Below are 17,764 nucleotides of genomic sequence, written 5' to 3'. Positions count from 1 at the left end.
AGAACCTGTAGGTAGGAAGAGACTGAAAAAGAGAGAAAGAAAGAGAGGAAAAGGAGAAAAGAGAAATGAGACGGGAGAGGATAATTGTGGGGGCCATCTGCTGGAGGAGATAGAAGGGGATGGGGATGAGAAGTCAGCCTAGTGAGAAGGAGCACCCTTTAATTAGAGATTTGAGTAAAGGGGGACAGAATGAAGGTCAGCATCAAAGGGTTTTTAAATGGAAAGAAAGAAAGAATAGGTAGCTCAGGGTGAATGATCTCTATTTACTCAGTAAAACTTGAGGTGAGGTTCTCTACAAACCGGGTAGTATGGGAGACAAGAAGAGATAAAAAGGTGTGAAATAGCCTGGGGGGGGGGTAAATTGGATAGAGAATCAAGCAGCCAGGAATAGAAGGGTTGTCTTGTTGAAATGAGGACCCAGTTGAGATTAGATAATAAAAGTTTATAGTGTACCCACCCAGTCATCTGGGTTGCCATGACTTTAATCCAGAAATTTATGCATAGGGAGAAGATAGTTGGTGGGATTAATCCACTTGTAACCCTACTCAACTCATATTCATGCAGATGAGTTAGATCTCCCAGAGTAAAGCTATATTTCTCTCAAAATTCTAGGGGTACATCCAAGGTGTCAAGGTATTTTTTCTAGTGCTATCTTGGATGAGTCCTCAATGTAAAATATATTGGGAGGTGGGGGAGGGGGTGGAATGTTGTTTAAATAGAGACCGACCATTTGCAGGTGGCATAGACAGATATGTTTTTGGGTCTGACCCACCTTTGAAGAGAGTAGAAGAGCCATGCCAATGCTCCCAAGCATGTAAATTGGGTGGAGAGGCAGGGTCGATCCAGGACACAACTGAACTTCAAACTTTGGTCTCCACGCTCTGAGCTCACTGATCTTTAATAAAAACTCAGATTTTTAAAAGCACTTTAATGTTTACAAAGTATCTTCCTCACAACAACCCTGTGAGGCAGGTCATGCAAATCTTCATTTTAAAGATGAATGCATTGAGTTTCAGTGATTTGTCCATGATCACACAGCTGATCAGTATCAGAGTCAATATGTAAATCCAGATGTGAAATGATTAGACAGCTAGGTGGCTCATGGATAGTACAGGGGTGGGTAACCTATGACCTTCAGGCCACATGTGGCCTTCTTGGTCTTTGGGTGTGGCCTTTTGATTAAGTCTGACTTTTACAGAACAAATAATTTTATTAAGGGGATTTGTTCTGTGAAGTTTGGATTCAGGCAAAGGACCTCACTTGAGGACCTAGAGGGCCACCTGTGGACTCGAGGCTGAAGGTTCCCCACCCCTGGGATAGTACACTGGCCTGTAGTCAGGAAGACCTGAGTTCAAATCTGGCCTCAGACACTTACAAGCTGTGTGACCCTGAGCACTTAACCCTGTTTGCCTCAGTTTCCTCATCTATAAAATGAACTGGAGAAGGAAATAATGAACCACTCCAATATTTTTGCCAAGAAAATCCCATAGACACACAGTTCACAGGGTTATGAAGAGTTGGACATGACTGAACAACATGAAATGGTTCCCATACCACCATATCCCCTCTGGTGATTCAGGTTCGTTTTCCAAGGGTATGGTTTCATTCATTTACACTGCATCTACAACAGCTTTCCCAGGGTTCTCTGAAGGGCATCTTTCAGTTCCTTGTTCCTCATACTGTAAATCAGAGGGTTTAAGATTGGGGTGATAAAGGTATAAACCACGGACACCACTCGGCCCATTTCGGGAGAATAACTGGAGCTAGGAGATAAGTAAATGAAGCTAGTACAGCCGTACTGCAGTAGGACCACGGTGATATGGGAGGAACAGGTGGAGAAGGCTCTGCGGCGCCCTTCTGCTGACTGGATCTGTAGGATGGCTGCCACAATGTAGACGTAAGAGATGGAGATGAACACGAGGGGAATCATCAGGACGATGAAGCTGATGACGTACAAAGCAGTCTCATGGGTGTGTGTATCTGTGCGGGCCAGGCACATGACTGCAGGCATGTCACAGTAGAAGTGGTAGATCTCATTACTGTGGCAGAATGGGAGCCGGAAAACCAACATCGTCAGGGGCAGGGACAGCATGAAGCCCAGCACCAGAGATCCCACCGTCAGCTGCCTACATAGGTGCCGGCTCATGCGGAGGGTGTACCTCGGGGGGTAACCAAAGGCCATGACAGCTGACAGCACAGAGTCAGCACCACCCAAGAAGACAAAGAAGAACATCTGTGTACCACACCCAGGGAGGGAAATTGGGGTTTTCCCCATTGACAGGAGGTTGGCCAAGGCCAATGGCGCACTAGCTGAAGTATGGAAAATCTCTACAACTGCCAAATTGGCCAGAAAGAAGTACATAGGAGTGTGGAGTGAGTGGTTGGCTTGGACCACAAGCCCAATGGTGGCATTCCCAGTGAGGCTAGTCAGGCACATAGCCAAGACGGCCACAAAAATCAACATCTGCACCTGAAAACAAGACGAGAATGGGCGGAAGAAGAACCAGATCATCTCTGTTTGATTTTTCATGAAAACAGCTCCTTGGACCTATTAAAGAAATAAGAACATCAGTATTTCAGAAGGGCCTTGTTGAAACCAGAATCACTTTACAGAACTTTTAACCTTCCTACCTTGGTAAGGTAACACAAATTCGTTTTTCAGTACTTAGCACACAAGAAGCAGGCAGCACAGGGGATACAGAAATGACCTTAGAGTCAGGAACACCGGGGATCTAGTCCTACCTCTGATACGTCCTGGTTATGTGACCTGGACAAGTCATTTAAACTCTCCATGCTGCCTGACAAATGTGTAAGAATATGAATTGCAGATCAGCCACCAGTCTGCATTGGTACAGTGAGTTCTTCAGCAGAAACTCCCTATGCCAGTGAAATTTCAGGGGGTCTATTCCACCCTAAAATCATATACGTATTTGTGTCTTAGCCCATTATGAGACTGTAAGTTCCATAAGGGCAGGGGCTGACTCCCAATCAAACACTCTTTCCACTATGCCCCCTTCCTCTCCCATCTCTGTATTTTATCTAAACTTTGTATCTCCCTCAACACCTAGCATAATACTCTTTCTAGTGCTTAATGAATGTTTGTTGAAAGAGTAAGAGAATGGATGAATGGATGGATGGATGAATGGATGAATGAATGAATGAATGGATGAATGAATGAATGAATGAATGAATGAACGAATGAATGAATTTGAAACCCTAGGGTTGAGGAAAGTTCAAGTTCAAAAATGTACTGTATATAAGGCATAAACTTATACATGGAAAATGTGATGCTTCAAGAGTTTGATAGATGCCCAATCTCACTAATATGGGCATTCCTTCCACAGCACTGGTCACAACCCATCTCACATGAGACACAAAACTTGAGTATGAGAATGACATGGTAATATTTCTTGAAACCAGAGAGACATTTGACCTATCTCTCTCCATCACCTATCTCCACTCAATTACCAATTGCTGTTGATTCTTTCTTCAAAATATTTCTTGTGTCTCTTCCTTCCTTCCTTTCCATTTCCACAATCACCTCTTGGATTCAACCTTCTATCATCTCTTTCAATTGCAACTGTCTCCTAACTGGTCTCTCTGTTTCCAGTCTTTCTCCCCTCCAATGAAGATTCATCTTTCTTGGCGCACCTAGGCGGTGCAGCGGATAGAGCACCCGCCATGGATTCAGGAGGTCCTGAGTTCAAATACAGCCTCAGACACATAACACTTACTAGCTGTGTAACCCTGGGCAAGTCACTTAACCCCACTGCCTAGCCTAAAAAAAAAAATTCATCTTTCTTAAGTAACTCTCATTACATTGGGCAAAGCAGAAAATCTTTTGCTCAGGAACCTTCTATATCTCCCCATTGCCAATAGGATAAAATTTAAACTCCTTTGCCTAGCTTCCCAGATTATAACCTGGAACTCCCCTAACAATCCAACAGAATGTCCCCAACCAGCCTTTTCTTTTCCCAGAGCTATGAATATGACACCATATTATAACAGCTGACAGCTATAGAATCACTTTGCAATTTGCAGATCACTTAAAGTGATCTACATTATTTCATTTGAGCCCTACAGTAACCCTATAAAAACGGGGCCACAGCTAATGTTATTCTCATTTTACAAATGAGGAAAATGAGGCTCAAGTTAAATGCCCTGCCCAGGTTCACACAGTTAGTAGGACTTGAATGTAGCTCTCTCCTGACTCCCAATCAAGCATTTTTTCCACTAGACCCACCTTCCTCTCCTATCTCTGTGCCTTTGCTTGCTTGCTCTCCCCACCCCACGCCCACCTTCTAAAATGACCATTTATAAAGCAATGTAAAATAAGGAAAGCAGAACCAGGAAAAGATTATGTACAGTGCCTGCAATGATATAAATGCTACTAACACTAAAAAAGAAAAAAAATCATCAAATTCTGATATATTACAATAAACAGCCTGGGTCCCAGAGAAGTGATTAAGAAACACACCTTCCTCCTTTCAGGAGAGAAAAGGGGGACTGCAAGTGAGGAGCACAGTATATGCTGTCAAACTTGGTTTGAATATTTTTCTTTATGACAAGGAAAGGTTCATTGAGTAGTGGGGAGGGAGGTAGATCATGTTAGGGGAAAATAACTATGGTATAAAGACAAAAGACAATAATGAAATTCAGCATTACCCACAATAGTTACCATATCAAAGGTGATTTGAAGCTCCCAGTGCCATCTGTCTTATTATAGTCCTAATATCTTCAGTCAATCAATAAGCATCTATTATGTGCCTACTATGTGTCAGAAACTAGCCTAAGTACTGGCAATAAAAAGTCAAAAAGGTAACAGTCTGTGCACTCCAGGTGCTTATAGGATCTTTGATTTCATTTTTTGTGTGTGTGAATAATGCTGAGTAGAGATTCCCCTGCACAGATAACAGATGGAAAACTCATCTGTAACTTAGTCTCATAGAAAATTACTCAGAGGCATGAAAGTTTTAGTAACTCATCTAGGGTATCAGAGTTAGTCTGTGGCTGAAAAATTGAACACAGGTATTCCTGATCCATGGTTTGCTCTAGAGCCACCATCAGATCATAGGGTAATTTTTCAAGCTTCTCCATCACTCTCAGCACATTCTCAGACATTCTGTCATCTCCCCTCCTCTCCTTCTGTGGACCTGGGCAAGTCTCACGCGCTTGGGAAGCCCCTAATCTCAGATTTGTGGCTATTGGAATTCCAGTCACGCTTCCTTCTAAAAGAATAATTAAAATACCTGTAAAATGTCTTATTTTTTAAAGTTATTGATATGTTTTTGGTTTTTACATTACCTTTACTTCCAAATACATTCCTTCCCCCACGGAGCCATCAAAAGAAATACAAAAGAAATAAAGAGGGGGGAAAAAGACAATTCACAAAAAGTAACCAACTAATCAATACATCATATGAGCTTGACAGTATTGATAACAACTTTTGTTATGAACATATATGTGCATGCACATATATGTATATATACCTATGTAACTTGTGTATACATATGCATATATGCACAATGTGTGTATATATGTATGTATGTGTGTACACACATACATATACACAGAGAGATATAGATATAGATATAGATATAGATATAGATATAGATATAGATATAGATATAGATATAGATATAGATATAGATACAGATACAGATACAGATACAGATACGGATGTGGATGTGGATGTGGATGGGGATGGGGATGGGGATGTAGGTGTGGGTGTGGGTGTGGGTGTGGGTGTAGGTGTGGATGTAGGTGTAGATATAGGTGTAGGTGTAGCTGTAGCTATAGATATATATCCACACAACAAATCCAAGGGGATTTGAGGGAAGGGACTAGCATCTGAAGCAATCCAGAAAGGCTTCATGTAGAAAGTGATATGTAAACCTGATTTTGAAGGAGACAAGGGATCCCAAGAAGCAGAGATGAGGAGGGAGAGCATTCCAAGCACAGAATAAAGCCAGTAAAAAGGCAGAAGGGAGAAGGCAGATGGAGTGTTATATGTGAAGAACAGCAAGAAGGCCAGTTTGGCTGAAATGTAGAAGAAGAATATGATCGTGTATAATATTGGGGAGTAATATATAGTAAAGCTGAAAAGGTAAACTGAGGCCAGATTGTGAAGAACTTTAAATTCCATGCAAAGGAGACACTTACCAGCTGTGTAACCCTGGCAAGTCATTTAACCTCTTTGTGCCTCAGTGTCTTCATCTGTAAAATGGGAGTACTGAACTCAAGGGCCTCCAAGGTGCCCTCTAGCTCTGAATCTGTGCTCGTCTGAACTTATGATTTTGTATTTGATCCTTAAGGTAATAGGGAGCCACTGGCGTTTATTGATCATGGGAGTGATGTGGTCAAACTTTAGAAAAATCACATTGGATTTGCATAGCAATTACTTGACATTCTTTTCCATTCAATCCAAGATGGCAACATATCTCTATTGGTTTTTTGTTTTGTTTTGTTTTGTTTTGTTTTGTTGCTGAGAAAGAAATCAACAGGAAAGTAGGCTTAATTTTTAAGAAATGTGTTTTGAAGCCAAACTGATTGAAAGGAATTTATTCCATGGAGGACTAGCTATAGTCTTGGCAGGTGCTGCAGGAAAGGCAAAATAATAATAATAATAATAAAACAAAACAAAAATCTGGTTTGGTCATGACAGGAAGCACTATCTATCTTAGGGTTCATAAAATGTTTTCTCCCTTAGCAATTCAGAGAAGAGGCAAAGTTTTTGAGGGAAAGAGCTGTGCTTTTCTGACCCTTTGTCCACAAGATGCCAAATACTTCCCACATAGCAGGTTTTTAGTAAATGTCTGTAGGGTTTTAAAACTTGGTTGAAATCATGCAGACAAGGTATCTGGGTTTTTCCAGCACTTAGCGCAGTGCCTGGCACATGATGGGTGCTTCATAAATGTTTATTGATCAGGTGATCCACTGATTGTGTTTGTTATCTAGATCCATTTGGGTATCTCATAGATGTAGCCACACACTGGCTCAGAAAGGAAGAAACAGTTTACACACTCCACACACATTCCTTGCCTTTACTGCCTCCTTGGACAAGGAGTGGCTCTTTGCTGGTTATTCCAAAGAGATCGACAACCCCTTCTTCCCCAACTAATTTCCTCACTGGTGGCCAAGAGGAACACATGCAGAGCCATCTAGCTCATTGTCAGATGAGCCAATTGCCCCTTGAGTCCCTAGAAGGCTCCCAGGACACTCAGTCCTCAGCCCAATCCTCCTGCCATTTAGCTGGCTGTCTCTGGGAACTAGATTTATTTAATGCCTCAACTGTGACAACAACATACTTACTCCTGAACAACTTACCTCATGGGATAGACCTACCTATAGGCACAAGCTGTTCCATTCTTGACTATGAGATCAAGATAGCTGAGCCAAACTCCTGGTTAGTTTGATCTTTAAAAAAAAAAACAACTCTATTTACAGTTGGTTGACCAAAAATCCATCTGGCCATCAGATTCAACCAAAAAAACTGGAGTAAAAATGAGTTTAACAGAGGCAGTTAGATGGCACAGTGGATAGCGCACTGGCCCTGAAGTCAGGAGGACCTGAGTTAAAATTCGGCCTCAGACCAAACACTTGACACTTACTAGCTGTGTGACCCTGGGCAAAGTCACTTAACCCCAATTGCCTAAAAAAAAAAAAAATGAGTTCAACAAAGTTGCACAATGCAAGATAAATCCACCCCAAAAAGTCATGTACATTCCTACTACCAACAAAAGCCAAGAAAATTTGTTTTATAAAAGAAATCCCATTTCTATCAACTATAAAGAAATCAAGCATCTAAGAAACAACTTGGATAACTACATGGTCCCTGTGATTTTTGTTGAGTCACTAACTAAATGAGCTTCAGTTTCCCCAGCTGAGTGATGGCAGGGTAGGTCAAAGAACCTGGGGGTAGGGTAGAATAGTCCATCTCTAATTTCACAAACTTATTAAAGTTCTTTTTATTGTACATTTAGGATTTGTTTGTGTATCCTTATAAAAATGTAATAAATTCTTAATTTTGCTTTTTAAAAGCACCCCCCCCAAAGATATCTATGTGCCAACAAAACCACATTCAGAAATAAGGAAAGATCTAAGTAATTGGAAGAAAATTCAATATTAATGAATAAGTTGGATAAAATATGTTGGAGTAAAAAAAAATGTAAGGGGACAAAATTTCCTAATTTAATGTATTGATTTTATTTAATGCCAATAAAAATATTAATAGATCTCTTTGTAGACCTATATAAAATCATAGAAAAATGCATAGGAACTAAACCTATGTTATCATTGGTATTAGAAATTGCCAGGTGAGGAAATTTCCCCTGCCATTGCAGGTTGGCACTTTATTTGCAACTTAGAGAACACTGAGAAGTTGTGACTGGCCCAGGATTACACAGCCACTATGTGTCAGAAGTAAACATAAATCCATAAAATACTGGATTCCTTCTGTCTCCTGCTCTACATTGCCTTACAGTAAAGCACATATAGGAAAACAATGGGCCAGAATTGAATGCAATTCTTACAATAAGATGAAGAGATGAGGGCTAAGTGGTCACTTAATTAGGAGGATTCAGAACTGGTTGACTAGTAGGACCCAAAGAGAAGTCATTGAAGGTTTGGAAGACCCTTGGTGAAGTGACCCAGGGATAAGTATATGACTAGCAATACCCAAGGCGAACTATAGAGTCTAGCATAAGGAGACAAATTTAAGCAAGTAGGTGACATTAAGAATTGATTGGATGAGATAATCATGACTAAAATGTGGCTTTGGAAGGTTATACCTTATTCAAAGGAATAGGCTAAGTAAAGGAGAGAAAGGCACTATAGCATTGTAGGTTAAGGAGAAGGATGTGAAAGAAAGAGGTGAAGAACCATGGTGGAGAACAGCTGAGGAAATATCAATGGAGGCAGAAAAAGAAATGGCATTGCTATTGAAGATCACTGGAATAGAAAGGAAACAGGGTGTGGTACTGAAGCATACTGAAACAATGATGGGGGGTTTCAGTTATGCAGACAACAGCTGAAAGCTGTTGCTCAAAGTTGCTTGAAGTAGATAATTTCTTGCCTTGCCTTACTAAAATCCTTTTAAGAGGTACAGGAACCGGCATAAGGAATTGCTGTTCTCAATGTGGTCCTCACTACCATGGGAAGAATTGGTTGCTAATGAATTTTGAAAGGAAATAGCCACCCCTGCCTAAAGTTTGTGACAGAGAAGAAGAAGGCTAGAATAATTCAACATCAATCCCAGAATTGGAGTTAAAAAGACTCTTCTTCCTGAGTCCAAATCTGGCCTCAGACACTCACGAGCTTTGTGACCCTGAGCAAATCACTTCACCCTGTTTGCCTCAGTTTCCTCATCTGTAAAATGAGCTGGAGAAGGAAATGGCAAACCCCTCCAGTATCTTTGCCAAGAAAATTCCACGTGGGGTCACAAAGAGTCAGACATGGCTGAAAAATGAATCAACAATAACAACAAAAGATTCAGAGAAAGAATAGATAAGAAACCCTGACCTACAGCTCTACAAGGGAAGTCAGCCAATGAAAGATGAGAAACCCTCAAGAATTAAATTTGAAAACCCAAAGAGAAATAGTTCTACCGAGGACGTGGATCTGAATCCTGCCTCAGACACTTAGTAATTGTGTGACACTAGGCAAGTCAATTAACCATAGTGTACCTCGGTTTCCTCATCTAGCAATCTGATCCCATGAAGGAAGATTTGGATTTAAATCCTACCTCAGGGTTTACCAGCTGGGTCACCACTGAAGCTCTCTAAGTCTCAGCTTCTTCATCTTCAATAGTTCAGATGCTCTATTTGTACCACCTGCAGCACTCCCTCCCATATGTATCATCAGAAAAGCTATCCCAGGTTTGAGGCACTACACGGTTAGAACCCAGTTTATGGAGCCTTTACTAATGTGTTTCCTTTTACTAGCCAGCCAAAGGACACAGTTCAAAACAAGAGACACTGAGTCAAGCAGAGCATCTATATCATCAGGTGGCCAGGAGAATCAAGAGGAAAATTTCCATCCATATCTTTATAAGCTTTAAAGTGCTATGGAAATGCTAATTACTATTTTTTAAAAAAAAACATTTCCATAGTCTTGAAGGTTAGCAAAGCACTTTTTTCACAACCACCCCGGATGGCAGGTACTGCAAACATTTTCATCCCATGTGATTTATCCAGAGTGGCACAGCAAGTGTGTGCCTGAGACAGAATTCCAACTCAGATCTCTCAAGGTAGCCCAGCACGCTCTCATCATGGCAGGCTTTCTCTCATACTGCTAGCCATTCTGCCCTACTCATGTGTGACTATGAGGAAAGTAATCTAGAAGTCCTCTAGAAATGTGAGGAATAAATGAGGAAGTTTGTGACAGAGAAGGCAAAAGTAGAATTGTGTAGAACTTGGTGGGCAAAGTTCTATATATTACAGAGAATACAAAGTTCTACAAATTATGTAGAATTTTGTGAGCAAAAGTAGAATTATGTAGAGCCTACCTCTGGGAGACATTCCTCAAAACGTGGGGAAACTCATCAGGCCAAAAAAGGATAGAGGTGCATAAGTTAGAGTCTTTGAGAGTTCTGCGAGGTTAAAAAAGTGAAATGACTTATCTAGGGTCACACAACTAATAAGTGTCAGAGATAAGATTTGAACCCAGGCATTTCTGACTCAAGCCCCAATACACTGTCTAGTACACATCCTTGTTGAGCTAGCTGCTACATGTATTTTTACCCTCATTTGACAGAATTAGGGAACTGAGGCTCATAGAGCTTAGGGGACTTGCTGAAGGCCACAGAGCTAGGAAGTGTCAGAGCCAGGATGTGAACTCAGGGTTCCTGACTCCAAGTCTTAGGCTCCTGCCATGACATTATCCCAGTATGGGGTTGGCTTAAAGTGTTATTATATCAAATACAAAATTGGTAGGTGAAGATATGTTTGCATTTCAACAGTATCACTGGTTTTCTGTGACTTTGTCTTCCTGTGCCTCAATGTAGTCTTCTATGTAAAATAAATCTTATTCACATGGTGAATATAAATAAAACAAAATTTAGAAAATATGATTGCATGATATGGTTGAATAGTCTCCTATGGAAATTGCAGTATATTAGAAAGAATCCCAGGCTGGGCTTCAGAAGACCTAGGATCTATTTCCAGCTCTGCCTCTAATTTACTACATAACCTTAATCAAGCCACTTTCCTTTGCTGGACTTCACTTTCCTCACCTACAAAATTGAGGGAGGACTAGATGACATACAAGGCCTTTTATAGTTCAGATACTCTAATTGTACCAACTAGAGCACCCCTCATGCTTCTGAGTCACCAGAAAAGTTGTGCCATGTTTGAAGCACTACATAGGTCAGAACCCTCTCAAAATCAGAGTTCTTGAGCCCCCACTAATGTGTTTCCTTTTACTAGTCATCCAGAGAACACAATTCAAAACAAAAGACATTTAGTGAAGTAGCAACATATCATTTTACCTTAAGGCATTTGATCTCAAAACTAGTAGAGAAAAGAAGATATTATCTCTAATACTGTGAAGACTTTGCCTGCGGAATAGATCTTTTAGCTTGGCAGCTGTTATTCCCAGGCTCTTTGAAAGGATCAAGAAAGGGGCTGGGCTACCTGGTGAAAAGAGATATCCTAAGGGCAGCTGTAGAGAAGCAAAAGACACATTAGTTTTCACAAGAAGTACTTGGGCTCAAATACTACTTTAGATACTCCCTAGCTTTGTGCATGGGCAAGTCACTTCACTTCTCAATACCTCAGTTTCTTCATCTATTAAATGGAGAAAATAACACACTACCTATCACACTGGGTTGTTGTAAAGAAAGCACTTTCTCAACCAGAAATGAATATGAATTTTTGTTGTTGGATAATGTTTTCTGAATGTCTTAAATTACCCCCAGTGGAAAGCCTCTGGGAACTCTGGCTGGGAAGGAAGGAAAAAAGAACCTGCCATCAGCACTTTTGCATAAAGGGAGGAATCCCCACTAAAGACCTGTGTACTTTACAATCATCACTATTTTTATTTAAGAGCTGCTCATATGAGAAACAGATGTGGTGCGATGGAAAGCATGTTGGCTTTAGAGTCAGCCAACTTGAGTTCTAATTCTGACCTCTAGTTATGACTAGTGTAACTTTGGGTAAATCACTTAACCTAAGTAGGGACTCAGTTCCCCATCGGTAAAATAAAAAGGAATTGGAATAAGTAGCCTTGAGTTCCTTCCAGCACTAAATCTATAATTTGCCAACTTGATGTCTAAGAGTATGAAAAGATGAGAAATCTGAGGTTGGGGTAGTACCAGGAAAGACTTCTTATGAGATGAGAGAAAGAGATCTCAAAAGTGGCTAGGGAGTTTAGAGATTTGGGTCTTAGAGAGAAAAATGGGAGACCCTATGCTGGACCTTAAAGTCTGAATGGGTCTGGTTTCTAGACTCTGGTAGGATTACTCAACCATAAACCTTCCTAAATTAACACCTCCACATCTACCCCACATTTTTAGAGGGAAATGTGCAAAGTAACGTTCATGAACAGACATTAATTTTAACATCTAAATATCTACCATTGTCTTAGGGGGGGTCTTCCTCTGTTAAAAGCAAAGAGACCTCCTTCCCTCCCTCCCTCTCTCTCTCTCTCTCTCTCTCTCTCTCTCCCTCCCTCTCTCTCTCTCTCTCTCTCTCTCTCTCTCTCTCTCTCTCCCCTCTCTCTCTCTCTCTCTCTCTCTCTCTCTCTCCTCCCTCCCTCTCCCTCTCCCTTGCTCCCTTTTCCTCCTCTTTCTGTCCCCCACTCTGAATCTCTCTCTCTCTCTCTCTCTCTCCCTCTCTCTCCCTCTCTCTCTCTCTCTCTCTCTCTCTCTCTCTCTCTCTCTCTCTCTCTCTCTCTATTTCTCTCTCATCATAATAAGAGGGTGGACAGAAAGACTAAGCATTACGGGTTAGCTTGTTGACAAACAGATTGAATCTGGGCACAACCTAAGGGCGATCATACCAAGCTCCAGACTTTATGGGATTCTCAAGCTGTAATGAAAAGCCAGAGGTACAGATGATGGGTAAACTTTGCCTGGGGTTTCAAGCAGAGATTGTTCCATTCTTTATACTTGTATCCCTAGCACCCAGAATGGTACCTGGCACACAGCAGGTGTTTCATAAATATTTGTTCATTGATTGGTGGGTTGGGGGGAAAGTCCAGTCAAGTCAACAAGCATTTATGAAGCTCCTATGTGCTAAGCAGGACAGCTAGGTAACGCAGTGGATAGAGTGCCAGGCCTTGGAGTCAGGAAAACTCTTCATGAGTTCAAATCTGGCTTCAGACACTTACTAGCTGTGTGACTTAACCCTGTTTGCCTCAGTTTCCTCATCTGTAAAATGAGCTGAAAAGGAAAATGGCAAACCACTCTAGTATTTCTGCCAAGAAAACCCCAAATGGGATCACAAAGAGTTGAATGTGACTGAAATAACTAAATAACATGTGCTAGGCACTATGCTTAGCATGGGGATACAAAGAAAGGTCAACATCCCAGAAAACTCTGTCCCTGGCCTCAAGGAATTCACAGTTCGCTTGGGAAGACAACATGCAAACAACTAAGTACACATGAAACTTAGAATAAATTGGCCATAATCGTAGAGCGGAAGCACTAACTAATTAAGAGGGACTAGGAAAGGCTTCTCAGAAAAGGTGAGAAACAGATTCTGCTCCCTGGTGCTTTACACTGTAAAAGACATTGGGCTCAAATACATCCATAAGAAATTATAGAATTTCAGGGTTGGACAGGTTCTTGAGATTATCTGCTTTGCACAGAAGGAACCTGAAGCAAAGAGGGCGTAAGTCACTGAAGAGTCAGGGTTAACCCCATCTTCTCGTACCCCAAATCCACTTCTCCTTCCACTAGGACCAAGTTCTCCCATCTCCTTCCCTATGTTGCTCAAGCTTCATGTTGCCTTCAAGACTTGACTAACTTTCACCTAGATATAAATAGGTTTGGGGAGGTGTTGGGAATAATAGCAATGTTGAAAGATGTTGTTTTGCTGCAAACACTGGCTTGGGAGGGTTCTGCTGAGAGGCAAGAGATTTTCCCAACTTTCTTAAATCTATGATGGAGAGACTTAGCTCTTACCTCCTAATGTGCTTGAGGTGGCTTCCAGGCATCTCTGATTGTCCACAATCCTTTACCTACCTCTAGAGAACCCCAGAGGATGATCTCACAGCACTTGGGGCCTCAGAGGAACCCTGGTCTGCCCAGTTAACCCTTGCCAGATTTACATCTCTTGATATCTCAGTGAAGTGACTTGGGGTAGTCCTCCGTTCCAGTGGGAATATTATCACCTAATCCCCCAGCCTCACACCACTTGACCTTTCTTCTCCAGTTGTCAGATAACACCTGCAGTTTATTTCTCCTGTATCCTGCACCAGGACTTGCCCCCATCTTCATAGGCTTCCAGTTTTCAGCAGATACTGAGGTCCCCAAATATTCAGTCCAAGGAGTAAAATAAGTGGGCGATGCCTGAGGTTCAGAGTGCCTGTGTGAACAATCACCACCGATCTACAAAGCAGTTCTGACACACCCGTTCAAGCACTCCGGGCTGGGCATAAGAATTACATCAGAATTGTTCTGTCTGCTCAGCTGCCGGAGAAATCCTTCCCTGGTAATTGATGTAATGAGGCCAGCGATGAGGTCATCTGGGACAAAAAAGAGTCATGGAATAAACTTGGCTTATCCTGGGATTTAATCATGCAGAGGAAACCTTGAGTGTGCTGAGTTCTGTATTTGAGGAAAATAACACTGGATTTAGAATCAGAAGACATGAGTTAGAGAGCCAGCTCTGCCTCGGACAAATCACTAAGACTCTTTGAGTCTCCGTTCTCTTTTCTACAAAATGGGGATAAAGTTAGGAAGCTGGGCTGGATGCCATCTCCATGCCATGGCCCCTGTTCTCTAGTCTGCACCCCTGTATGGTGCTGAAGGTCACACCCTGGTGTCCCTGTCTACCTTTACCCTTCCCCATACTTTCCATGTTTATCTCTGAGAACAGTAATCAAATCAACATTACCATTCCTGGTAAGGATAAGGACGTGTGAATCATTTGACCTCTGACCCCAATCACCATTCTCCCTGACTTCCTGTTCCCAAAACATTCCTCCCTGGCCACCACTCCTGTCTTTCTTGTTTTCCCCTATTAGAATGTAAGCCTCCTGAGGGTAGAGACTGTCTTACCTGCTTAGATCTGGATCCCCACCCCCCCAGCACTTGATGCCATGCGTAGCATGTAGCAAAATTCTTAATCAATGATTTTTTATTCATTATTCATTACTTCCACCTTTGAAAGTCTATGAATTCTATCATACCTAGTGCCAGCACCCACCCTGGGACATTTAGGTCTAGCATCAAACACAGAAAGGATTGAAGTGAGGAAAATTAAAGGGGTGGGGGTAGGGAGCAGTTTCCCATTAAGCCGTAATGTACACTAGAATAAGAACAGCTGAGTGGTTCAGTGAATAGTCCTGGGCCTGGAGTCAAGAAGGCTCGTTTTGCTGAGTTCAAGTCGGGCTGGACAAGTCACTTAATCCTGTTTACATCCGTTTTTCTCATCTGTAAAATAAGCTAGAGAAGGAGATGGCAAACCACTCCATTATCTTTGCCAGGAAAACCCCAAATGAGGTCATGAAGAGTCAGACACACCTGACATGGCTAAGCAACGATGACACAAATAGCATAAGAACTGTGTGCTCAGTGACATTATCTCCTGTATTCTCCCTCCCGCTTCCTGAGTGTTGAATTCCTACATGGCACAAAAGAAAAGAAACTGGGTTTGGAGTCAGAGGACCTGGATTTGCATCCTGACTCTCCGGGCTTCAAGTTCCTCATCTTTACAATGAAAAGGTTGAACTAATGACTTCTCAGACCACTTCCAGCTCTAAATGTATGATCCCACACACTCTCTAAAGTAACATTCAAATGCTGCTTCCCTTCTTCCCCATGAGGCCTTCTTTGATGTCCTTTCCTCCTTGTCAGTAGTTGTAGTGATTTGGCAATGAGTTATGTATATGTAACAACACAAATGAAGAGTTCAGGATCTCCTGACCTCTCAAATGTACAAGTTTGCCTCCAAGGCTGAAAATGCCTACCTCAGCATCACAGTTCAGTCACCTGTGCTTAGCCAAAGTAAAACAAAGCAGAAATCTCAGCCAGGGCCTTGTATCCCAACTCAAGTTCATCTGAACAAGTACCCAATTTAGCTACTATTTGCAAATAGTCACCATTTGTCAGGGTGAGGAAGGAGAGCCTTCCTCCACACCTCAAACGAGGTCTGAGAGACAGAGGAGAGAGGGGAGGACATGGACAGAGACAGAGAGACACAGAGAGACAGAAACAGAGAGTAACAGAGGCAGCTGGAGACAAAGACAGAGAGAGAGGCATGCTACCTGTTCCGGAGCCAGGAAAGAAATGGGCAAGAATAGAAGCTATCTCTTTTTAATCAACATAGCCTCTTCCTTCCAAACCACTGAGGGTGAGGGTGGGGAGGAGATAAAGGAAGCACCCCAGATTTGCCTCATTGTCCCAACGTGCCAAGCCTTTCCACCCTTGAGATGGAATGTGCAGTGCGTAATCAGAAGTGGGTACACAGGGTGTCACCCCACACACACACACACACACAACCTCAACACATGGCAGGGGAGGGGGAGTAAGCCCATGGCTGGCACATGTTTGTCACAATTACATGCGTAAAGTGCTTCGCAAACTTTAAAGTACTAAATCAGTGTTAGTCTGGCAGAGTGGATAGAGCTGGCTTTGGATTCAAGAAGTCATGGGTTCAGATCCTGCCCCTGACACAAGCTGATAGTGTGACTCTAGGCCAATAATTTACCTCAAGGCAACTACCTAAGGATCTAATTTACAGTGCCTTAGTGAAAACTATGATGGCGGACCCATTCTGGAGGATGCTTTTCCTCATCCATAGGAGTTTCCATTTCTGTAGTCTCTGACACTGATGAAATCACAGGTCTAGGCTTAAATAAAGAAAAAAATTGTTATTATTGTTTCCCTCCAGACTTCAGAGAAGCCTTATGATTGTGTATTATGGAGCTCAGTGTTGGCGTTATATCCTTTTACTACTAGAAAGAGATATTCTGAGGGCAAGGACCTCAATTTATCTAAAATTCTTCTCTCCCAGGGTCTAGGTCACACAGCATCATCATAGATTATTAATGGCATCCTTGTCTATAGTTTTGCTTCACTTCCCAAAAGGATAGGGGGTATAAGGTGTAAGAAGAGTGGAAAGGTGGGGGTAGGGGGTGAGGATAGTGATGAAGGGCTTTGAAAGCCAAACAGAAAATTTTATATTTGATCTTGGAGGTGATGGAGATATTATAAATATTAGTGTTTACTGAGTAGATGGAGTGACATGGCCAGAACTAGGCTTTAGAAAGATCAGTTTCACAGCTGCTAGAGAATGAGTAGTGCAGTGATAAAGATCTGCATGAGGGTGGTGGCAGTATCAGAAGAGAGAAGGAGATATGTGTGTGTATCACTTCATTCTGCATCAGTTCATGCAAGTCTTCCGAGGTTTCTTTGAAGCCAGCTTTTTCATTATTTCTTATAGTCCAGTAGTATTCCATTAGGGGGCAGCTAGGTGGTGCAGTGAATAGAGCACCATGCCTGGAGTCAGGAGGACCTGAATTCAAATCTGGTCTCAGATACTAGCTGTGTGACCCTGGGCAAGTCACTTTACCGTGTTTGCCTCAGTTTCCTCATCTGTAA

At 42.0% G+C, this 17,764-nt stretch overlaps 1 protein-coding gene across 1 annotated transcript; it reads right to left on the bottom strand.

Annotated features, from left to right (window-relative positions):
- Window positions 1–882: 882 nt before the first annotated feature.
- Window positions 883–16,912, bottom strand: OR10V1 (olfactory receptor family 10 subfamily V member 1). Its single transcript, XM_020976124.2, has 2 exons — window positions 14,123–16,912; window positions 883–2,548 (listed from the first exon to the last, which is right to left on the bottom strand). Exon 2 carries the CDS (start codon window positions 2,528–2,530, stop codon window positions 1,622–1,624), a length of 909 nt encoding a protein of 302 aa, XP_020831783.1. The 5' UTR covers window positions 2,531–2,548; window positions 14,123–16,912; the 3' UTR covers window positions 883–1,621.
- Between the last annotated feature and the right edge of the window lie 852 nt (window positions 16,913–17,764).

The sequence above is a fragment of the Phascolarctos cinereus genome, unplaced genomic scaffold, assembly GCF_003287225.1.
Source record: "Phascolarctos cinereus isolate Bilbo 61053 unplaced genomic scaffold, phaCin_HiC Scaffold_9;HRSCAF=440, whole genome shotgun sequence".
Classification (NCBI taxonomy): Eukaryota; Metazoa; Chordata; class Mammalia; order Diprotodontia; family Phascolarctidae; genus Phascolarctos; species Phascolarctos cinereus.
This window is presented reverse-complemented; position numbering and strand designations above follow the sequence as displayed.